Source organism: Ovis canadensis, chromosome 21 (genome assembly GCF_042477335.2).
Source record: "Ovis canadensis isolate MfBH-ARS-UI-01 breed Bighorn chromosome 21, ARS-UI_OviCan_v2, whole genome shotgun sequence".
Taxonomy (NCBI): Eukaryota; Metazoa; Chordata; class Mammalia; order Artiodactyla; family Bovidae; genus Ovis; species Ovis canadensis.
In genome coordinates, this window is record NC_091265.1 from 63543301 (window position 1) to 63567395 (window position 24095).

The window sequence follows — 24095 nt, forward strand, 5'->3', positions numbered from 1 at the left end:
ATACCGCTGGCCAAGCCTGAACATCGCAGCCCCACCTCTTTGCTCCAGAGCAGAAGTGTGACAAACTCAGCACCACGCAGTCCGCCCAGGCAATAGAGCATGGTGCGGTCTGCAGCCCAGCAGAGAAGGCATGCCCAAACCTTGGCTTAAGAGGCTTCAGACTTTTAAAGGAGAGACGAGAAGCCCACGATTAATATAAAATATCTGCATTTCCTAAACATAGCTGAGGCCAACAGGGCTGTCTAGGCACCGACTCCTTGGCTACCAGGTTGTGGCCTCAGGTCCAGCCTTGGTCCTGGTCAAACTGCAAATACTCCTGGGAGAGGGCCTTTGTATCTGTCTGAAGACATTTACAGTAACATTCTAGCAAGAATGCCTGGGTTTCAATACCAGCTGCCTAACTGTAGGACCTTGGTCAAATTACTTACCCTGTCTGTGCCTTCGTCTCCTCATCCATAAAATGGCAATACAACTTTTGCTGTAACCATCAGACTTACAACTACAATTGTTACTCCTTTAAAGAATGTTAAACATGCAGAAGGTCAGTCAATATAATGGTTAAGGGTAGACTCTGGGGTCAAGTAGAAGTCAGTTCAAACCCCACTCCTGCTGTTAACCTGCAGTCGACCTTGGGCAGAGCATGCAATCCTCTGAGCCTCTGTCCTCACGTGTAAAGGTGTGAGTGGAAATCATTCTCGAGTGCATCGCATTGTTTTGAGGGTTCTTGATGTTGGTAAGTCACTAGCACAGAGCATGGTGTAGGATGAGTCCTCATTAAAAGGTGGGGGTTACCACACTGCAGGCTGGTGAGTGGAAAGAGCGGAGGTCTAGGAGGCAGAGGTGGGGGTCGGTGAGCCTGGGAACGGGGAGGCATGGGGGAGGGCGGGGCCAGGGGACGTAACCGGGCCAGCTCCCTGCTGAGCAGAGAGCCAGCTCTCCTCCCCAGCTCAGCCCAAGGTTGCAAAGGAGGCCTTGCCATGCGCAGGCAGAAGCCAGAGAGACACAGCTGTCAAAACACAGTGAAGGAGAGGCAGGCCTTCCAGAACTGGAGGGGGTATGGGAACGGCCCCGACCAGGGCCCTCTGCCGCAGTGAGCCAAGGACACGCTGAGAGGCGGAAGGAGACATCCTCATACATTCCTTCTCAGGAGGCTGCCGATGGGCCTGCCCCACTGGCCACATGCTTCCTCCCGGAGTCCCCGCCACCACGATGCCTCTGCTGAGAGAGCACTTGTGTCTCAGGGAACTACATTTCCCAGGCTCCCTTGCTGTCGGCCAATGGGAGGCCCCGATGGGGATCCGAAGAAGTGAGGTGGGGGAGAAACCAGGGTATTTCTCCTTCTCTCTCCGTGCTTCCAGGAACATCTCTGGCAGAGGCTTTGCCTTCCCTTGGTGGCTCTAACTCTCACCGGAAAGCCCCTCCCTCCGTGATCCTGGCTGCTTCTGGGCACCTCCAGTGTCTGGCCCTGGTAACACGGGCTCCCATTGTCCCGCCGCCCCTAAATTGGCAGCAGCTTCTTGCAGCTGCTGATCTCTGGGTGGTCTCACCATCCCCTGCTTGTTGTCTCAGCTCTTCCGCTATCTATGTGGCCAAGTCCCAGGATGAAATTACCCTAGTCCAAAAGGCCTAAGAGGTTCCTGTCTCCTGGCTGGACCTGGCTGGGGTGGTAGCTGATGCTTGACGTTTACCCATTATGTGCAAATATGTGCAAAACTGTTCTCACCTCACCTTAATGGGTGGGCACGTTCTCTGAACCAGGGAATGAGTCAGATTCATGCCTACTTATTGCCAGGTCCAAAGCCTGCATTCTTTCCTAGTGAAGAATGACACCAGGGAATTTGCACGGAAGTTCTTGCTGCGTTTCTGTCTTGACACCACCATTCATCATACAGGTCATTTAATTCCTCTGAGCTTCAGTTTCCTCATCTGTAAAAGGCAGTACGTTATAGCATCTCCCTCCAAAGATCACTGTGAGGTTTAAATGAGATTAATGCCAAGACAGTTGGATGGCATTATCGACTCAATAGACATGAATTTGCGCAAACTCTGGGAGATAGTGAAGGACAGGGAGGCCTGGCGTGCTGCCGTCCGTGGGGTCGCGAAGAGTCAGACACGACTGAGGGGCTGAACTGCACTGAATACTTCATGTATTCAGGCTCTTTGAACAGTGCCTACCGCGTAACAGCGCAAGAATCCAGAGCTCTAGTTACCGTTATGGTCACGCATGTCATTCTTCCAACACCCAGACTCTGCTGACTTTCCTGTGTTGGGTGGAAGCATTAATGAAGAACGATTCAGTCAGTGGTGTCCCAAGATGCAAGTGTGTGCTCTTACAAGCCCTCTGTGCATTCAGTGAGCACCCTTGAGGCACTTTTTTGTGCCAGACACTGGGCTTTCTGTGGAGGACCCAGAAGCCGAGACCCCATCCCTGCCCACACACCCCAGAGAGGCCACAGGACATGGGACAGGAGTTATAATGGAAGGTGGCTCGGGCACCATGAGCATGAAAGGTCCCAGGAAGAGCTGGTTTTCTCCTGTCACTGAGGGAATTGATGAGAGGCTTCCTGGAGGAGGCGGCATTTGGACTGTGCTTACTCTGTTGGGAACACGAAGCAGGGCGTAGCACCTAGGAGCACAGTTCAGCAGGCAGAGCACCTGTAGGGCTTGAAGCTTGAGTGAATGGCCTTGGCTCACCCTGCACTCCTCCTGATCTCAGGACCCCTTCCTGTGACTTGGGGTCCCCAAGATCAATGGAGCAGGATGGTCAAGAACACGAGTTCTGAGACCATCCTGCCCAGGCCCCTCACCGGCTGGCACAGTAAGCTTGCCTGGGACTCAGATTCCCTGTACCTCCATTTTCATCATCTGTAAAATGAGCAATAGACCATCCCTGCCTTTCAGAGTCAGTGGGAGAACTGAACAGTTTAATATTGGTCCAGTACTTGTTGCCCTCACCCTCCAAATGGTACAGGAGGGGAGAATGCTTTCATGTCACCCAGTATCATGGGGCTTCTGAGCCCCTAACCACCTGGTTCTCCTCTCTGCCCTTAGCCGCCACCTTCATGGAGCACTGGAAGCGGAAACAGATGCGGCTCAATTACCGCTGGGACCTCACAGGCTTCGAGGAGGAGGAGGTGAGTGGGCTCAGCAGCTGCGCCCCCTGTGTCCTCCCCCACCCCCACCCCGTTCCTTTCGGAGGGGGAGCTCACTAGGTCGTAAAGTCCAGGCGAGGCAGCTCCCTGTCTGTTTCTCAGTTCATGTCCCTGATGTCTGAATCCCCCGCTGTTGCCAGGGTGACTGCTCAGTGTCTGCTCTAATGTTTTAAATCTCCATGCTCACACGGACACACCACCCAGAAATGTGGTCGGGGATGCAGGCCAAGGCTCACCACACTGATCTCATCCAGTCTGGGAGCCGCACCACGGGTCTGGGGAGGGGGTGGCTGCAACCAACGAGGTTGAGTCCCCAGAGGCGGCCATGAGCCTTCACCCTGAGTGCCAAACCTGCGATTCCCGGAGCCAGCTGTCAGCCTGCAGTCAGGCGTGGCCAAGGTGTGGGACTGATCCTTCACTAACAGAGGGAAGCCATGTGCTGGGCATCTTTGTGTGCCAGGAGAGGGGCATTCCAAGTTGAACAGCCACTGAAGTGGTGGGTGAACCCACTTCCCCGGGGTTGCTCAGGAGACGCTTTGCTGCTGCCCCATCCTGAATTGCCAGCTCCAGCAGAATCCCTGTGGGATGAGAGGGAATGAAAAGGAGCAAGATCCCCTGAACAGGAGAGCCATTAGGTTTGGCCATGCTGACCGGGCTTCGTGTTACGGAATCTTTTGCTCAGCTCTTTTAAAGAGAAACCACTCGTGCATTTTCATTGTAATGTGAAAGCCTCTTTCATTATCTCTTTAAATATCCGTATTACTATATTATATATTAATATATCCCTATTATTATATATTGGACTTCCCTGTGGCTCAGACGCTAAAACGTCTGTCTACAATGCGGGAGACCCGGGTTCAATCCCTGGGTTGGGAAGATCTCCTGGAGAAGGAAATGGCAATCCACTTCAGTACTATTGCCTGGAAAATCCCATGGACGGAGGATCCTGGTAGGCTACAGTCCATGGGGTCACGAAGAGTCGGACACGACTGAGCGACTTCACTTCACATATATTAGGCCTTCCTGGTGGCTCAGATGGTAGAGAGTCTGCCTGCAGTGTGGGAGACTCCGGTTCGATTCCTGGGTCAGAAAAATCCCCTGGAAACCCACTCCAGTATCCTTGCCAGGAAAATTCCATGGACGAAGGAGCCTGGCAGACTACTACAGTCCATGGGGTTACGAAGAGTCGGACACAACTGAGCGACTTCTCTCATTATTGTATGTCCCCACACACGTGCCACCTCCAGGACTGAGTTGGTGGATCACTCTTCAGTCAACTGTGTAGCTGTGTGGGTTCTGAGCTGACAGACACGCTAGTTTGCTGGAAGAGGCACCAGCTTCGTGGTGCCAAGATGACCTCCAGGACCAGGTTGTCCTGTTTCAGCATCACCCTTGCTGTGTGACCTGGGGCAAGTTGCTTACCCTTTCTGTGCCTCATGTCCTCACAAACAGGGGTGGAAGAGTAGAGTTTGAGGGGGTCTTGGTAGGTCAGCAGGTACAGAGCACTTTGAGCGGGGTCCGACAGCTCTGAGTGCCCCCGACTGGCCTCCCGCCTCCAGGTTCAACCTCTTCCGGCAGCAGGCCTCATCGTGCTGTTTCACAAATGGCGGGGCCAAGGCTGACAGGCCAGCGAGACACGTGTCTCCTTAGGTGCAGAGATAGGCATGGGACGGGTGCTCCATCCCCCATGGAGGGCCCCAGGTCAGCTCTCTGCCAGAGCAGATTCAATAGATTCAAATAGGGTTAGTGTCATCTTACTAATTTGGGATAGACTGAGAATGTGCTTTTCATGACATCCTTGGGGTTGGGACAGTTCAACCTGTTGGGAACCTGTCCCATGAAGTCTTCACCCTGATGACTCAGGCACTAGGTAGTGGGGTGGTGATCAGAGCGCTGGACGTGGGCCCCGGGGGGCGAGAATGAGTCCCCGAGAGTGAGCCCCCCACACTGGGTAGGGCCTCTTCTGGGGCTGGTCACCTGAGACAGAGGGCTAGCCCCTCCATGACATGTACCCCAAGTGTCTGCTCTCGGAGCAGAAGGAAGCCTGTGCCCAGCCATCTGGCCTGAGTCTCCTCCCCTGAGCCTAAGACAGTTCAGCCCAGCACACCATCAGGAACGCCTAGAACACTCCACCTGCAGAAACAGTAACACACGCAGTCACCCTAGGGTAGCATCAGCCTTTGGCAAGCTCTCCTTGTCCACCCATGTCCATCTGCCTTCATCCCGCTTTTTTAAGAATATCACCTCTAAGAGGACTTTTTTCTTAAAAAAAAAAAAACACACACACACAAGTAATGAAATCTTTTTGTTTTGTTTTACATTTCTGGTTCCCGGAAGGAGGCTGTCAAGGTTTGGAATTTTTTGTCACTCGTCTGTCTCCTGGGAGAGGGACCTTCTGGCACACCTGCTCTATCTGTTTCTGCTGAGCGGGTCCCCGTACCTCTTCCACGGCGGGCAGGGGTCTCTGCTTCCTCCCCCACCTCCGGGTCTCTCTTAACCCCCGTTCTTCTGTTCCAGTGCCCTTCGCTGACCTGCTCTGGGCTCCCCTGAGGCCCGGTGCCTCTGGTCTGCCCATGCTTGCTGACACTTAACTGCCATCTCTTCTGACCCCGCGGCTCCTGATGGGATGTCCCCAGGGGCCAGTTCACGGCTGGGTGTTCAGAGTGGGCTGCAGGACAGGCTGTAGCCTAGTGCAGACTGACCCACCTCCAGGACCACGGAGCCTGACTCTGGCCTTCCCAGTGGGCTGGGCTTCCCAACAAGGGGGAGAAACCTGGATGAACCTCATTCAGGGAACTCTGAATGGGAAATGGTGCAAACAGGAACTGGCCCCAACGGGTGCCCTGAGGGAATGGCAGGGGTGAATTTGCCACACGTGCTCCTGTTAAGGGTCGCAGACTCGCAGTTCACAAGACTCCTCGCTGACTTGGTTTCTTTCACAGGATCATCCCAGAGCCGAATATGAAGCCCGAGTTCTGGAGAAGTCTCTTAGGAAAGAATCCAAAAACAAAGAGGTATGGTGGCCGCTGCCAGTTGCCTTTCCCAGCAGTGAAGCATTGTATGTCCATCAGCATTACAGGCCAGGGGTCAGCACATGCTGTGCTGATGGAGGGGGCGGCCCCTAGATAGGGGCAGAGAGTACATGTTCAGGCCCTCCCTGCCTCTGTCACAGCGACTCTGCCCTTGTGGGGGGAGAACGACCATAGGCAACAGGTGAAATGTGTCTGGCCGTGTTCCAATAAAACTTTATTTATAAAAACAGGCAGAGGTTGGGGGAAGATTTGCCACACCCTGCCAGAGGTCAGCCTCCCCCTGCTGTCCTGAGGGTGACCTCAAACTTCAGCCAACACCTCAACATCAAGAAAACCAAGTGGTTTTGCAGCTTTTCTTGCTCTGGATGGTCTTGTCCAGCCCTCATGCTCTGCACTGACTGATGGATGGAAGGGTTTGCCCCAACAGGGCCCCTGAGCGGATGGCCAGCTCCTTGCCTCACGCGTAGAGGACGAGAACGAGAAAGCAGTGTTTTTGTGATCCTCCTGAGGCCGCCACCTTTCCTTAGTCTGTGATAAATGCCCTCCCTTCTCCCCAGAACCTCTCGTTTAAATTGGCAGTCACATTCACAGGCATGCTGTCACAGCCCTCTAGGGATGCTCGGCTGTTCTTTGTATCGGAGGGTTTTTTTTTAATATGACATGGGGCAAGAGCCCACAGGCCCTTGTCAACCTCTCTCTGAGGCTGGAAGGTCAGTCGCTGTAGGGACGGGAACAAGGGCAGAGTGGTCTTTCCAGACCCTGGCGTTCCTTGGCCTCTGGGAGCAACCAGCGCAAACCCCTGCCTTTGTCTTTTCTTACCATTGTGTTCCGTGGACAGAGTTTGCTGGTACAACGTGGCCAGGGGTTCCAGTTACCACAATCCCCCCAACAGGGGGTGGGCAAAGTGGGTGCAGCATAACCCGTTCTCAGACCCCGGCTCCCATAGCAGAAAGAGAGCCCAGCTCAGCCCCCCGCAGCCAGAAAGCGGGCGCACGTCCTTGAACTCGGTGTCCAAGCAGGACCGGGGGTGCAGAGGAAATAACCACAAAAGCATGAGCCTTCACCGTGATGAGGAGACCGTCTTTTCATTTAACCCATCAGAACGTCTGCCCATTGCGTGCCCGTTGCCCTTGGAGGAGCCGCCTTGTGCCTTTGACCCCACAGCTCCGTCAGCGCCCTCTCCCCGGGCTGTGGCTCCCCTCCTAAAGGGAGAGGCGTAGGTGCTGCTGCTCTGAAGCCCCCAGGCCCCCACTGAGGGCCACCGCGCCCCACCTGAGGTGTGCCATCTGCACCCCCAGGCAGCCCACCCCACAGTTCTACGGCGGCCTCTCCTAGTGTGAGCGAGGATGAGGTTGCACCTCTTCCTAAGGGAAAAGGGGCTTAGTGGCCCGCATCACATCCACTGAAGTCAGAGGCTCCCCCAAACCCGAGCTCTGCGCCATGCCGGGAGCACCGCCCCGATTCCCTGTCACCCAGCTCCTTGGCTTGGACCCGAGCTCTCTGACCACAAGAGCAGGAAAGGTTGGGGTTCATTTTCGCCGGCCTCCGACGGTGAGCTCAGGCCCTGAAGGCCTCCAGGGGGCCATACCCTTGATTTTTTTCCACCGTTTCACTGTCTCCCAACTTAGTGGTTTTAATTTTTTCTCCTGACTATGGCACCAAATTCGTTTAGGGGGAAAATAAGAGATCCCCCCTTGCATGGGTGTTAGGATGCAGAGTGTGGCTTCCTGCACGTTGGTGTCAAATGTGCAGGGTAACCCGCGTCTGCATAAGATGCACCGTCTGAACTACGGTCGCCGTCTGGCGAGGGGGCCCCGCGGAACCCGCCAAGCTTCCAGGCTGTTTCCACTACCTCATTGCAGCCTCTCTTTTAGAATGGGCTTCCCAGGTGGCACTAGTGGGAGAGAACCCACCTGCCAATACAGGGGATGCGGGTTCGAGCCCTGGCTTGGGAAAATCCACTGGAGGAGGACACGGCAACCCACTCTAGTGTTCTTGCCTGGAGAAGCCTTTGGACGGAGGAGCCTGGCAGGCTACGGTCCATAGGGTCACAGAGTGGGTCACGACTGAAGTGACTTAGCACGCACGCGCTCTTTTAGGATGTGGAACTCTGCCGTCCCCGATGGGTTTAAGACGCCCAGAGCCTGACTCAGCCCCAGCAGCCGCACAGCCAGGGAGGCACTGGCTTCCCCGGGGGGCAACGGGGACCTGGGCCGCGGTCTCACCCCACGGTGCTCTCTTGTTCCCTCCACCCGCCCCAGAAGCGCCGGCACCTTCCGGAGGAGCCCACAAACAAGTGGAGGCAGAGGGTTAAGACCGCCATGGCGGGGGTGAAATTGGTACATGTCGTGTCATCGGGCGTCGCGCGTCTTCAATGTGTGCAGATGAACCAAAGTTCATTGTGTCTCCTCAGCCGACTCTTGACTGCTGTATTATCGTGTTAACATCCACATCCACGCTCCTTTGCCTTCCTCCGCACCCTTGGGCTGTGACGTGTCGAGGTGTCTCTGCATGGCCACCGTGGGGTGGTGGGCGGGAGCTCGGCTGTCTCTGGGGCTTGTGAATCGTGCCTGCCACAGCTGCCTGCCAGCGGTCCCTGGTCTCATTAACATGCATGCCACCTTCCCTGGAATGCGTGGCCTCAGGGGTCAGGCCTGCCAGCATTCTTTGACCTCATCCATGCATTTTTTTTTTTTTTTTTGCGTTAAAGATCCACCCCATTCTAGAAACATCCCAGGTTAGTGACAAGCATCTATTTCAGTCCCTCCAGACTCCGCAGTCCCTGCGCCAGAGCCTTTGGGGCCGTGTGTCCCCACCGACCGCCGTTGCTACGCGGCGGGCAGCGTTTGAACTCGTAGTGCTGGTGGCTTGTCTCAACTTGCTCTGCAAAGGAAAATAACTATTATGGTCTGGGTGGTGGAGGAAAACAGCTTAGATCTTCTTGCCGTGCAGATGAGACTTTCAGCCAGGAGACGGAGGCCGGGCTTCTCCCGGAATGAGGGGGGAGGGTCGGTCTGAGCGTTTCATTTAGAAAAGCCTCTGGCGCCATCACACCTTGTACAGAGAAGACTCACATTTGTAGACAACTATTATTCCTGTCATTTCATAGCATCCTTTCATCAGGGATAAAGCCTGGATGTTTGCATTCATTCATCACCTGCAGGGTTTTTGTGTTTTCCCACCGTGTCTCTGTGGTCCACGTTGTTCACGCCCACACTCACATGTGCGCGTGCACACACACACTCACACACACACCTGTCCACCAGGATGGTCCCCACTGCTGACCCAGCCCTGTTTCGTGTTGTAGACGGACAAGGTGAAGCTGACCTGGAGAGACCGGTTCCCCGCCTACTTCACCAATTTGGTCTCTATCATCTTCATGGTGAGTCCCGGGAGGCCGAGGGGGGCCGTGTACCAAGGCAGGCGGCGTTTACTGGATGGGGTCAGCCATCCACGTGGCAGTTGTCTTCATCCCAGGCAGGCAGGGGTGGGGGGATTCCACCCTAAAATGGGAAGGGGCCAGGGTTCTACAGTGACCCCCGGGGCTCCCTACACCTGGGGGATAGTCCCTGACACACGTCTTCTGTTCTGAGAGTGACGCATGTAGGTAACTTGTCGTTCACACCCAGGAGTTCACAGGTGTTATTTAAGACAAAACGGAGGGGTTTTAGAGAAGGCCACGAAATGAATAACATAGAGACAGGACAACAGTCAGGACGGGTCTGTGATGCCAGATTCATCCGGACCCTGAGGGTCTGAATAAACCAGCAACACACGGCCAGCTCTCTTTGGAGGCTTTAATGCCCAGGTGATTGGGCCACATCCCTGGAAGGCCTCAGCCCATGTTCCCCAACAGGTCAGCGCCAGCTGTGGTCACTGTAGAAATGACCATCCCCTCATCCATCCCTGGAATTTTAGGTTAGGGTCTTAGCCCCCGACCCTGTGGGGGGCCCTCATGGCCGCTGTGGACCGAGGGTTGGGCTGTGCCCAGTGGCCTGAGGGGCTCACACCCACCTGTCCCCCCCCCTCCAACTTGCTGGCGAGGACACAGAGGCCAGAGGTCTCTCCCTCTCCGCAGGCCGTATGCCAGGCTGGCCGTCCACCCTGAGGCCCTCGCTGTTCTCCATGAACTTGGAGACATGCAGGTGGGCTTGTTCTTCCATTGGGTGTCAGGGGCAGCAGCTGAGGCCCTCTAAGCTGAGTAGTTAGAAGCAGAGCGAGGACTCGGCTTCCTCTCACCGTCTTGCACAGTGTTGAGAAGGACATCGCTGATATGAAGAAACCCATAGTGGGGCCCCCAGGACTGTGGAGCCGCTGTGTGCAGGGCTCCTGGGCCTGCAGATGACTCCAGTGGCAGTGGGCCCAGCGCTGGGACACGTGTCCCAGACACACGAGTGGTGCTGAGGGCACCTAGGACAATGCGGGCCCTGCCCACAGCATTGCCAGAGCTCCCCAGCAGGGGACGGGGTGCAGGAAATGGGACTCAGGCGCCAAGGTTCAGCCCCTCCTGGCAGAGAAGAATCAGAAGGTCCAGCACAGGGATGGAGGAGGTGGGAGGCTGTGGGCCCTTCTGCACCACGGCAAGTTTGGATAGGGGCCCTCAGGTTTCATGTCACTTCTGTGAATAGTCTTCAGGGAGTTTTGAGTTTCTCACGTAATAAGAATCAAGGTGTAGGCAGTGGAGGGCTGGCCCAGCACTTTCATGATTCCAACAGGCACTGACTTCTCTGGTCTCTGCCTGTATCCTCTTGGTCACAACATGGCTGCCCCACCTCCAACATCACCTCCACTTTCCAGGCATAAAGGGGAAGAAGATGGATGCCAGTGGAGGCAGCCCCTCTTTGAAAGTGCTTTGCCACAGGGCTGCCACACCAGTGCTTGCGTTGTGCTGGCCAGCCCTGTCTACACAGAGACTGGGAAATGGGCACAGTGTCATTCCCAGCAAAGGCAGGATAATGGTGAGGGAGCCAGCAGACCCTGAGGGACTGGGGTCCCCATGACAGATGCATCAGTCTTGTCCTGGACACAGGAACTTCATTCTCTGAACAAATAGCAGCTGACCACCTACCAGGTGCCCCCATGCTCCTGGTCCTGAAGGTGTCCATGTGAACACTGTGTCCAAACCCCGGCCCTGAGGCCCTTTCATTCCAGAGCGGGCATTGCACCCAGGAGGGGACACAGCTATAAGGTGGTCATGGGGGGACACCAGCAGGGAAAGGGGCACCTTGCTGATCTCTGCAGGCCCAGTGCCCCGTCTACACCTCCACACAAGGCAGGAGGGGCATCTCCAAGCCCAGGGCAATGCCTTCCCCTGGGCGTGGGGTGGGGCCTCTTGGCAGGGGCATGGGAGTTTCCAGGAAAGCCCTCATTCCGGGAGCTGGCAGGAGTGGTACCCACACCTCTCCACAGGGCAGCCCGGCAGCCCGTTCTTCGGGGTGTGGTGTGGGGTGTGGACGTTCCCTGGGTGGGTGTGGTCGCCATTCAGTTGCTCACAGGCGTGGGCAGCAGTGGAGTCACTAGCCCGAAATTTAAAATAGGAGCATCCTGAGATCCCCACCACTGCGGCCTTTCTCTGGGGTGAAGCAGGCAGAGCCCTGCCAAGCTGCATCCTGGAGGCACACAGCGCAGCCCCTGCCCTCCAGGGCTGTCCTGGGAGCCACGAGGGGCCGTCTCGGCAAGGGCAGGTCCCCTGCACACCCTCCATGAAAGTGAGACGCAGGGGCCAGGGTACGCAGAGGGCACGGTGCAGTTGGGCTTGGGTGACGGCCTTGCACAGCCGCCCTCCACCCTCAGGACTGCCTCAGGACTGGAATGCGCAGGCGTCCTCACCCTTAGGGCAGGACAGGGTGCAGACAGGGTCTTCCCAGGTGAGTCAGGGCTTTTGAGGGTAAGGAAGAGGAGTCCGGGCAGGCAGACAGACAGCTCCATGCAGAACAGACTCATCATCCTAGCCAGTGCCCACCCCTGTCTCTCAAGCAGCTGCCAGTCCAAGCTTTAGGAAACGTTCTGGGGCAACGGTGGGTTTGGCAAGATGGGGGATGAGCTGGAGGGGTGTGGGGGTCTTCTGGAGAGATCAGGAGAAGGGACCCCATCCATCTGACCCAGGCAGGCCTGCAGCACTGCCAGGGAGACCAGACCACCACATGCCCCACGTGCCTCCCACAACAGCATCGAGAATGTCACTGCTTCCACTCAGGGTCACCCAGGCTGGGGCAAAGCCCACCCCAGAGTCAGCCTGCCAGCGCACAAGCCAGTTACTGGGGTTGCAGCCATCCTCTTGGGGACAGTGGGCAAGGCAGTCATGGCTCTCACAGCAGGCAGCTGCAGAGCCGTGCACTCCAGGCTTGGTGGACCCGCCAGGAAAGCCCCAGCTCGTGTGCTGGGTGATCTGGCCTGGTTACCCAACCTCTCTGAGCATCAGTCTCCTCTTCTGTAAAACAGAATCTGGCCCCTCACTCATCTGTGACATTAACACCAGTAAAGCCCTTGGCATCTAGTGGGTGACAAGAAATGCCTGTCATTGTTTTGAAGCTGAAGCGCTCCCAGGTGGGGGACAGCAGGGCCCAGGGAGCCAAAGGGTGTGGTCCAGCCGACGGTGTCCCTCCTCCCTCCGCAGATCGCCGTGACGTTCGCCATCGTCCTTGGCGTCATCATCTACAGAATCTCCACGGCCGCTGCCTTGGCCATGAACTCCTCCCCATCCGTGCGGTCCAACATCCGGGTCACGGTCACGGCCACCGCAGTCATCATCAACCTGGTGGTCATCATCCTCCTGGATGAGGTGTACGGCTGCATAGCCAGATGGCTCACCAAGATAGGTGAGCGCCCTGGCCGAGCCCCAGAGCCAGGCGGCCGCACATTGCCTGCCGTGGGGCCCTGGACTGGTCGCTCAGCCCCTCTGATGGTCAAGTGGAGTGACCCGCCTGGACCAGGGCAGTGGCTCAGCAGCTTGCCTCTCACTCCCTCTAGAGGTTCCAAAGACGGAGAAGAGCTTTGAGGAGAGGCTGATCTTCAAGGCTTTCCTGCTCAAGTTCGTCAACTCCTACACCCCCATCTTCTACGTGGCTTTCTTCAAAGGCCGGTAGGGGCTGCTTTGGTGACTCAGACACACCGCCTTCCCTAGCTCGCTCCTCCCCGTCCGATAGAAGGCTTCCTGCCCCCCACCCCCGTCTCCCCACAGGCAGGAGGCGCCCAGGCCCACCCAAGGCAGAGCAGTCAGTGAGCTCCAGCTGCAGCTGCAGTCGGGCAAAGACCTGGCTCCTGCAGGGCCCCCAGGGGGCAGGGACCCTCGGGAGGAGGGACCCCAGGCGCTGGGGACTCCAGACAGTAGGGGCTCCAGGCAGCCAGCTCCAGGGGCTCCCACACTGGGGAGGTGAGGGCTGCCAGAGAAGGCATGAAAGGGCAGCCGCTGGTGTTCTGGGCCAGTGGTGGAGTGAACCCCACACCCTGACCCTCTGGAGCTGTCCTGGATTTCTAGGGGCCTGTGGCCCACCCACCATGACTCCCCACTGTCCCCGCCCCCGCCAGGGCCTGGCCGGTCAGATCCCAGAACCCCTCCCAGAGTCTCCATGCTCAGCATCATGCAATTTACAAATGCCACGGCCACCAGCCCATCCCAGGGTCCTGGAGCTGGGCCAAGGTGCCCAGGCCCCCCTGAGAGCACCCGCAGCAATGGAGCAGGCTCTCAGACGACCTTCGGCCGCACACCCCACAGGGAACTGAGAGGCAGCCTCTGGGACCAGCCCCACTCCGGCCTGCTGCAGTCCCCAGCTTGGCTACGAGACCCTGCTGTGGTGGGCATGACACCATCTGGGCTCAGACTCCTTTGCCTTTGCCTTTTCCCCTCCTGGGCTCCCTTTCCTCCATCCACCCTTCGGCCTCTTGGTTTCCTGTTGAAGCCACGTCTTCTTACCCACCTGCAGGCTTGGGAATCACATGAATATTCAACCAACAGAAAGCCACTGTGGTCGGTTCTTAGATGAAGCGGGCAGGGAGGAAGCCTGCGAGACCCTAGCGCTCCAACCTGGGGACCCACGGCGCGGCCCAGCTCCCACCTTCGGGGCCTCCCAGGACCCACTCGGCCCTCTCTAACTGACCCCCATCGTTGCAGGTTTGTCGGACGCCCGGGTGACTACGTGTACATTTTCCGATCTTTCCGGATGGAGGAGGTAGGTCCCGCTCTGCTTTCTCACCTCTGTTCACACGGCACACCTCAGTTCCCAGCCCACGAGACCCCTGCTCTGTTATCCAGCTGCTGGGGAGGGCTTTAGTCTTCCGTGGCGTGTCCATATAGTGTCACCTTAAAAGGAGAATGTCTCTTCAGGGTCATGGAAACCAAAAAAATTACACCCTTTTCTTTCCTTCTTCTTCTTTTTCTGTAAGATCTTGAATGTTTTTCTCTTTGGTTATGGTGGACTAGTGAGAAGAAAAAAAAAAACTCAATTACAGTTCTTTTACTTCAACACTGAAATGCTCATCTCTTGCCCCACCAATCGCAATGCTGGTGGTCTTTGGCTTCTGCTCAGCGGTTCAGCCACTGAGTCTAGTGTGTGCGTCTGAGTCCTGTCCCCCAAACTTGTTCCACTGGCTCCATCAGACCAAGCCAGACTTCAGGGCCCATCTCAGGTCTCACGGGAACTACTCGGCTTTTGCAATTCCCAGAATAATTCATTTTATTGAGAAAGAAAGGCCTTCCTGATAAGATCGTGTGAAACGGTGGAGAGGATTAGGTACTGGGTGACCTGGCTGCCTGGGGTGAAGTCGAGAGCTTCAGCCAGCTGAGTGCTGGCCCCAACATTCCAAGGCCTCATCCGCACTAGCGGATGTTTGTAAAAAGCCCTCCAAGCACACCCCCACTGCCTGACGTGTCCTTTACGTAGGGCGACACCCTGTCAAGCTCTCTAACTATTGGAGAAGCCAGGGGAAATGTCTTCGTGAAATAGAATAAAGCATGTGAAGTCGCTCAGTCGTGTCCGACTCTTTGTGACCCCGTAGACTGTGGCCCACCAGGCTACTCTGTCCATGGGATTCTCCAGGCAAGAATACTAGAGTAGGTTGCATTTCCTTCTCCAGGGGATCTTCCCAACCCAGGGATCGAACCCAGGTCTCCTGCATTGGAGACAGATACTTAACCTCTGCACCATCAGGAAAGCCGAATAAAGTGTAGAGCATCTTTATTTTTTTAATGAGATGGTGGCTCTTCCAGATAAATTTTTTGGCAATTTTTGGTATATGAAGTTTGGCCCAGGACTCAAAGAGGGTCACCTGTGCCCTGGAGTGTCACCCAGGGTCCCTTAATTCCCACCACTTGGACAAGTTAAGCTTCTGTCTGCCTGCTCACGCCCCCGCCCCCACCAGCCTATGGCGGTACAAGCCCCCCGGGAACAGGGTGTTAGGTCTAACGGGTAGCCGGCTGCCTCACCGTGTGGCTTCGCAGCTGCCAGGCCCCAGCCTGTGAGACCGCTGCCCACCCCCTGCCGATGGGCTCTGTCTCCAGGCCTGGGTCCAGCCCGGACAGCCTGTCGGTCAGGCTGTACTAACCCCAGGGGCCACTGTCACAGGACGCCACAGACCAGGTCTCTTAAGGCGGCAGTTTTAAGCTCTCACAGTTCTGGAGGCCAGAGTCCAAAATTACAGTGTCAGCAGGGTTGTGCCCCTTCCGAAGGTTCTAGGGAGGGTTCCTCCAGGCCTCTCCCAGCTCTCTCTGCCACTGACCGTCTTCGATGTCCCCGTGCCGACGGACGTGCCTTTCCAGTCTCTGCCTCCATCTCAGGGGGCCTCCTCCCCCCGCTCCCGTGCGCTTGTGCGTTTTCTGTTCTTCAAAGGACACCGGCCACTGGAGCAGGGCCCACCCTACACCATCACAACTCCATCTTCCCTTGGTCTCGTCTGCAAAGACCCTGCTAACAAGTGAGGTCCCGCTGTGAGGCTCCAGGGGCCGGGACATGGAGGACACAACTCAGCCCTGGGCCCGAGGGCCGGCCTCCCCTTGCAGGGGCTGAGCGGACCGGTGGGTGCTGATGCGACCCTCTCTTGCAGTGCGCCCCGGGGGGCTGCCTGATGGAACTCTGCATCCAGCTGAGCATCATCATGCTGGGGAAGCAGCTGATCCAGAACAACCTGTTTGAGATCGGCATCCCGTGAGTAGCCCCCGGCCTCGGGCCTCAGCGGGCACAGGCGCGGGGCAGGCCTCCCGGCGGTCTGGGCGGCAGGCGAAGCAGGGCCTGGACCAGCCAGGGTGGGGCACCAGAAACAGGGAGGTGGTGAGAACCCGGGGGAGATGGGCAGGAGCGACTGCCTGGTGGACGAGGAAAGGAACAAGGCCAGGTGACACCTCCTCTCCCAAATGGCCGAGGGTGCAGGATACAGGTTGTTTTTGTTCAGTTGCTCGGTTGCATCTGACTCTTTTTGACTCCATGGACTGCAGCACGCAGGGCTTCGCCATCCTCTACCGTCTCCTGGAGATTGCTCAAACTCCTGTCCATTGAGTCAGTGATGCCATCCAACCGTCTCGTCCTCTGTCATCCCCTTCTCCTCCAGCCCTTACTCTTTCCTGGCATCAGTGTCTTTTTCGACTCACTGGAAAAGGATATAGATAAGTGCCCCCAAATCCAAGTGCCAGCCCCCGTGGTCCAAGGCATCCAAGTGTGCTCAGGCCCATCCAGACCCCTGATACCTTGGACCCTCCCCCGCCTCCATTTCCTTCTGTCAGGGGTCCCCAACCTCAGAGCCAAGGACCGGTACCTCCTGTCAGATCAGCAGCAGCTGAGATTAAAAGTAAAATGCACAATAAATATAATGCACTTGAATCGTCCCGAAACCACCTCCAGTCTGGGAAAAAATCGTCCTCCACAAAACCGGTCCCTGGTGCCAAAAAGTCTGGGTACCACTGCTCATGTCACAAACGAAGCGGTGAGGCTTGCCCTCCGCGTGCCCCCGGGGGGAGAGGGCAAAGGAGCCAGCCCGTCAACAGAGTGGCCACTGCAGACACGTCAGTTCAGGCTTTAAAACAACCTGGAGGGGCCACCCCCAAGCCCACCTTCCTGGGAGCCTGACCGAGGCGATGCCTTGCATCCTCCAGGAAAATGAAGAAGTTCATCCGCTATCTGAGGCTGAAGCACCAGAGCCCCTCGGACCACGACGAGCACGCGAAGAAGAAGCAGCGGTACGAGGTGGACTACACGCTGGAGCCCTTCGCGGGCCTTACCCCGGAGTACATGGAGATGAGTGAGTAACGGGGGGGCCCTCCTGCGGCGGAGCAGGGTGGACATGGGCCAGCGGCCCCCCAGGGCTCCAGGGGACACCCCCAGGACTGAGCCATGTCGCCTGCAGCTGTGTCTCAGGACAGGCGGTGCCCAGGGTAGCCCAAGAGTCCCGGGACTGGGGCAAGAGAGAGAGCCAGCCAGCCGAGGCCGCACGGCAGCCGCGTGGGGCCTCCCGGCCACCGCCGCCCCCTCCCCTCCCCCACTGGGCTGCGCTGGCCTTCCTGCTGCTGTTGCTGTTGTGGTTCACTCACTGGTGTCTAACTCTTTGCGAGCCCATGGACTGTAGCCCACCAGGCTCCTCTGCCTGTAGGAGTTCCCAGGCAAGAACACTGGAGTGGGCTGTCATTTCCTTCTCCGGGGCGTCTTCCCAACCCAGGGACGGAACCCACATCTCCTGCGTTGCAGGCGGGTTCTCTGCTGCTGAGCCACCAGGGAAGCCCTCTCTTTCCTGTTACACAAATGCGTAGAAGTCACGCCTACCTCAGGGCCTTTGCACCAGCTGCGTCCTGCCTGGAATTCGCTCCCCTGGTGCATCACTCACTCCTTTCCTCCAGGGCTCTGCTCAGAACGTCCCCACCAGAGGCGTCTTCCCACAGTGTGTGACGGGGCAGCCCAGCCCTGCTCTCTGCTTCTCCCCACAGCTGACATCTCTAGTCCCCGGCACTCTCTCGCTCCCCCTCCGTCTGTCTCTCCTGTGGAACTGACGCTCTGTGAAAGCCGGCCTTTGGGTTCTTTTTCCTCTTCACTGTTGGACCCCCTGCACCTAGAACAGGTCCAGGTATACAGTGGGTGTTCAGTGCCTGCTCACTGAATGAACGGACAACGAAGGTGGAGACTCATGTAGAGGGGTTCCCAAGTGTCGTGCCCCCTGACCACCATGGATAGCTTAAGTGCCGGTTCCCGAGGCCCATTCCCAGTCTGTTGGGGTGGGACCCAGGACTCTGCATTTTAACAGGCACCTGGGCGAGCCAGCCAGGGACTGCTCTGCAGGGAGAGGTGGGTGGGGCCGGGCGGCCTTGGAGAGCAGGAGCGGTTCCGTTTAGTAGTAGACGCACTAGTCCCATGGGCAGTCCCTGAGTCACTCCCAGCTGCTCAGATGACAGTGTAGAAACAGCCCTGAGACTCCCAACAAGGAGACCATGTGGGGTCCAGTGGAATCCTCCGTTTTGTCCCAGAATCGACTCTGGGCTGAACCAGAGGCAGGCGGGCAGCTCCCTGCCCTGCGGGCACCGCGCACCCACCCAGGCCTGCCCCCTGCCTGCCTGTTGACACTCATCCTGGGGTCTTGGAGGAGGGTCTCCACTGCCAGCCACCTGACCCCGTGGGAGATGGACACGGAGAGCTGCAGCCTGTGATCAACCGGGAGACCGCAATCGGTCGTTCCCCCAGCTTTCCACTTTCCTGGCAGCTGGAGAGTTCAGGGTCCTCTGGGGTGTGATGAAGTGAAATTCCTGGAACAGGCCCCCCCCCTTGCCCATCAGGGAGCAGCCCACCCCATGCCCACTGGTCTCCACCTCCAGGCTGACTCAGCTGGGATGGGACAGAAGAAAGTCAAGTCCCTTCTGGGCCTGACTGGCCCTCTCCCCTGCCCCACCCGCACCTCCACAGCTCACCCCCAGCCTGTCTGTTTAAGATGAGGCAGTGTCACTCCGGAGTCAGAGAACGTGCAGCCTTAGGGCTGAGTGGCCCCTGGCCCCCCAGGGGGCCTCCGTCACCTCCACCATCTGCAGAGGCTTCAGACAAGACCACTGCCCCAAAAGCATCCCACAGAGCCCCTGTGGGGCACGAGGGGCCAGTGACCCCGTGCCGGGATGAAGCCTCACACAGAGCCCCACCCGCCCACCCACTAACAATGGCCGCACTCAGCCTGCCAGCCCTGGTGACGTTCTGCCGGCTTCCTTGTTTACCGCCTGGCACCGAGCACCCTTGGACAGCGTCTGGCTGTACAATCCCTGAACCCGCTTCCCCCATTTGCTTCCATTCAGCAACCTTTCCCTGACCTCCCCGGGAGCTGGGCCTCTGTGGGCTAGAACCTCGGAGGCCAAAGTTGCCCCGGAGTCAGCTGGTTGATGATGAAGATGAAAGACAGAGAGAACAAGGCAGAGGAGCAGGATTGTCCGGGACAGTGGACGGTGGGCCCCCGCTGGCTCCCCAAGGCCCCATGGAGTGGACGCTAAGGGCTGTTGGAGGCGCACTGATGCTGGTGGGCCCCCCAGGTCCTAGAAGGCATTTGGGCCCCTTCCCCGCCCAAACACAGAGTGACTGAGTCTGGGCTTTTGTGCTCACAGGCACTCTTTCCCCATCACTGGTAAATTTTTTCATGATCAGACTATAAGTGAGTACACGCCCATTATTCAAGACGTAATGTGAAGGTTCAGAACCCACCTCCTGGCCTGGGGTCACCCAGGGCCGCAGGGCCCATGCCGAGATCCCCGCTTACACACGGGAGGCAGGGCGCCCTCTGGCCCAGGGCGAGTGTCCCGCTGTGCTGGGCCGGGGGCCACACGTGCTGACCGCCGCCCCTCTCTGCAGTCATCCAGTTCGGCTTCGTCACGCTGTTTGTCGCGTCCTTCCCGCTGGCCCCGCTCTTCGCGCTCCTGAACAACATCATTGAGATCCGCCTGGACGCCAAAAAGTTCGTCACTGAGCTCCGAAGGCCGGTGGCCGTCAGAGCCAAGGACATCGGTGAGTGCCTGGGCCCTGGGAGCAGAGACCCTGGGTTTGGGGAAAGGATCTCACTCCCCGGAAGCCAGAGGCACAGCTGGCCAAGTGGGGCCCCCACTCCTCACTGCACCTGCCCTGGAAGGAGACTCAGACACAAGGCAGGGGTGGGGAGATGCAGGATTCCAGCCCCTCTGCACCCCACCGGACCCCCCAACTCCTGAGATGTGCAGGCCACAGAGAATATTAGGGAACCCTGACCTCCCAACTCCTGAGATGTGCGGGCCACAGAGAACGTTAGGGAACTCTGACCTCCCAACTCCTGAGATGTATGGGCCATGGAGAACATTAGGGAACCCTGACCACCCAACATTAGGGAACCCTGACCCCCCAACTCCTGAGATGTGCGGGCCATGGAGAACATTAGGGAACCCTGACCTCCCAACAATAGGGAACCCCGACCCCCCAACTCCTGAGATGTGCAGGCCACAGAGAACATTAGGGGACCCTGACCTCCCAACATTAGGGAACCCTGACCGCCCAACTCCTGAGATGAGCGGGCCACAGAGAACATTAGGGAACCCCAACCCCCCAGCTCCTGAGATGTGTGGGCCGCAGAGAACATTAGGGAAGAGCTCAGGTCTTGGATAACTAGGGGCCTCTCCAGCCTGCTGCTCCGGGCGGTTCATGAGATACATTTTCTCTGCTGGTCCCCAGCACCCCTGCCCCACCCCGAACGTCTGTGTGGGCCCAGAGCACAGAGCCAGAACACTGGGGAAGACGGCATTCGCGCCCAGCAAGTGTCTTCCTACATACACAGTGTGTCACGCAGTCATTTAACATTCACTGGAGAGATGAAGGAGGGGGCCCCCCTTCTACCGATGAAAGAAGAGCATTGTATGACCTGCCTGGCGGGTCAGGGTCAAGAGCAGCCTGGGCCTTTTAACCCCAAGTCACTAAGACACTGGGAGCTGTGGGACTGTACACTGAACATCAGGCATAACTTTCTAATAGTCAGAGACCTTAAAAATGGAGCCAGCTTCCTTGTGCAGTGGTGAGCTCCCTATCACCAAAGGCACGTAAGCAGACGAGGGTGCCCATCTGTCCAGGAGTGGGGGGATCTAGTGGGCGGGGCTCAGAGACCCACACGTGCCTCGGCCAGAGCCAGCCCTCGTCAGCAAGGACAATGCCCATCTTATCTTAAACAGAATCACCTTAAACCAGGATTCAATTTTCAGGGTGAAAACAAAAAATTCTTTATTGGAACTTTGTCTTGAAATGAGATGGAAAATTACAAAATGTATTCTTTTCATTTCCTCTTGAATACAATTTTAGTTAGAACAGCACCTGTGCCAGTTCTGTGCTGGTTCCCAAACAAACAAGATTGAGTTGTGTGTTCGGGCTGTTCTCTGTCATTCTACCAAATTAAGGACTGCACACCAGGGAGACAGATCTTTGGGCTGGACCTTTACGTTAGTTGCTCAGTTGTGTCCAACTTTTCACAACCGTGTGGACTGTAGCCCGCCAGGCTACTCTGTTCATGGAATTCTCCAGGCAAGAATACTGGAGTGGGTTGCCATTCCCTTCTCCAGGAGATCTTCCAACCCCAGGGACTGAACTCAGGTCGCCTGCATAGCAGGCAGACTCTTTACTGTCTAGCCCAAACGTAATCCTGCAAACATGCAGGGCCATCATCACTCCTTCCAAAAGCTTCTGCTGCCCTTGGCATTAGGTCATCGCATCCCAGGCCAGGGCCTCCTTGGCCAGTGCGCCATCCTTGGGGTGGCCCCCACTGACTGGTGGTGCCAGGCCCACCAGTTCTCCACCATCAGTCCCCGATCCGCCTGGAATTCTGCTTTACGCAGTGCACCTTCTCAGGTCCCACCAGAAGAAATTGCCATTTTCACAATTCAAACACGCTCAGATATCGGTGATTTCACCTGGTTCACATTTGTGCCTTGGGATCCATGGTGTGACCTGCCGAGCTCAAGCTTAAGAGGGTCCAGGAACACTTGCTGTTCCACCAGGAGGGACGTCTGAGCTCAGCTCCCGTACAGAGGTCATCGCCCTGGTCTGGACACTTGAGTCTCCGTCCTGTCCGGGCAACCTGGACAGCCAGCAGAGACTCAGCAAAGAGATGCCTTCCCACCAGACTCTGTGGCCTCGAGAGGTGTGAGAAGGCACGAATCCTCTGGCTCCCGCGGTCCCTGATGCTGCCTCGCCTGTGGCTGTGGAGTGAGCCTCTGCCCCGCACACCTCGACTCTAAGGGCCCTGGGGCCTGGTAAGAGCCGTCCAGAGCAGCGGGCTCGCCGCTGTGCTGGGTCAGAGCCCAGCTCACACTTCCATGCGGGGCGGGAGAGCAGATGCTCTCGTCTCTGTGGGCTGTGAGGCGATGTGCAGAATTCTCGCCAAAAGCTGAAGCTTCTCATGTGGCATCTTCTCATGAGGGTTCTTCCCTCCTGGGCCATCCAGACACAGGCCAGGCACTGCTCTGAGCCACCGGCTGGATCCGCAGATCCTCCGATAACAGAGGATGAAATGGTTGGATGGCATCACTGACTCAATGGGCATGAGTTTGAGCAAACCCCAGGAGATGGGCTGCAGTCCATGGGGTCGAAAAGAGTTGGACACAACGGAGCGACTGAACGACGACCTTGAGATTGAGGTGCCGTGAAGCCAGGGCTCTCTGAAGTGCCCCATCCCCTGCTCTGAGGATGGCCCAGGGAGCCGTGTCTGATGTTGGACTTTCTCTGGGGCTTTTTGCTGTTGTGTCCCCCAGGAGCCTGGTGAGGACACTGGGGTGAATCCTCGGTCCCACTTTCCAGATGGGAAGACTGAGGCCAGGTGCTGAGCAGAGCCGAGCTGGAACCAGATCAGCTCAAGCCCTCAGCCCCTCCCGGCACACTTCCATGAGGGCAGGCCTGCGGCATGGACGGAGCGGACACGGCAGCCTGCCAGGCGCACCCTGCATGGTCCTTGGGAATTCTGAGCCCGCGCCCAGGGGCCGTGAAAGAGAGTGCCGCTCCTGCCCTGTGCTCCTTACAAAGGCCCGATTCTCGGGCGCCGGAGGCCCCAGGCAAGCCCACAGCGGCCACTGTTTGCTTTGGCATCCTGTGCCTGGCGGAGCCGCGGCCACGCCTCACTGCAGCACCCTAAACCCTGCAGCCCCCCGGATGGAAGCGAGTCCCAGGACACCCCCCTCCCCGAGCCCTCCCGGGCCCTGGTGTCATTCCAGCACCAGCAGGGCTTGGAGCTCGTCCTCGGGGTCTCTGCTCACGGCTCCGCGACGCTGCTTACGGATCAGCTGCTGACTTCCTGGTTCCTGCCCCGTTGGTCGAAGCATAATCTGGGTTTGTTTATGGGCTCCTCCACCGTAACCTTTCCTTGAAGAAGCTTTTGTGTTCCTCCTGTGATCCGTGCGGGGCCCTGAAGGGACAGGGGCCGCCGCAGCCCCCATGACCCGCACCCAGAGCACCAGGAGCATGTGGAGGAAGCGCCAGTGCCGTCACTGCTCTGCTCGGCCTCGGAGAGGGAGGCGTGGCGGGTCGCTGAGGGCACCCCGCCCCGTGCGCACGTGGGCGCCGGCTGCAGCCTCCTAGGCCTGACCTTTCACCCAGGGCCAGCATCTTCCTCCTCTCGGGCTCGCTCTTCAGAGCCTCCCAGGTGAGAAACCCTTCCTACATTCAGCTCCTGGGAGCTGCAAGTCAGCAGGCACATCCCAATACCTCCCTAGACTGTTCTCCGGAACCAGGCTCGGCATTGAAGCAGGAGACAGGTGAAATGAGACGGAGCCCTGCGAGATGTCGTAAGGAGGCTGAGATTCGTCCGAGGCAGCTCTAGCCCCTTGTACTTTCCTAGAGGTCATCAGGACAGTGGTTCTTATCATGCGGCATGCGTTTGAATAATCCAGCGGGTCAAGACTCCAGCAGACACCAATCCTGTGGGCTGGGCCCAGCGTCCTGGAGCCCAGGGTTCTGGGGTGGGG

General features: G+C 57.7%; 1 protein-coding gene across 9 annotated transcripts in view; it reads left to right on the plus strand.

The window, feature by feature from the left end:
* The window catches only part of ANO1 (anoctamin 1), a 193728-nt gene that overhangs the window by 154739 nt on the left and 14894 nt on the right, over positions 1-24095 (plus strand). For 3 of the 9 annotated variants that reach the window (XM_069566553.1, XM_069566561.1, XM_069566554.2), the window contains 11 exons: positions 3052-3134; positions 5490-5501; positions 6095-6166; positions 8446-8523; positions 9492-9566; positions 12801-13002; positions 13154-13265; positions 14295-14352; positions 16223-16323; positions 17265-17410; positions 19981-20133. In XM_069566553.1, coding sequence (XP_069422654.1) covers positions 3052-3134; positions 5490-5501; positions 6095-6166; positions 8446-8523; positions 9492-9566; positions 12801-13002; positions 13154-13265; positions 14295-14352; positions 16223-16323; positions 17265-17410; positions 19981-20133 — 1092 coding nt within the window. The remainder of the gene's footprint in view (positions 1-3051; positions 3135-5489; positions 5502-6094; positions 6167-8445; positions 8524-9491; positions 9567-12800; positions 13003-13153; positions 13266-14294; positions 14353-16222; positions 16324-17264; positions 17411-19980; positions 20134-24095) is intronic. The other 6 variants (XM_069566552.2, XM_069566557.2, XM_069566556.2 and 3 more) reach the window with 3 other exon arrangements.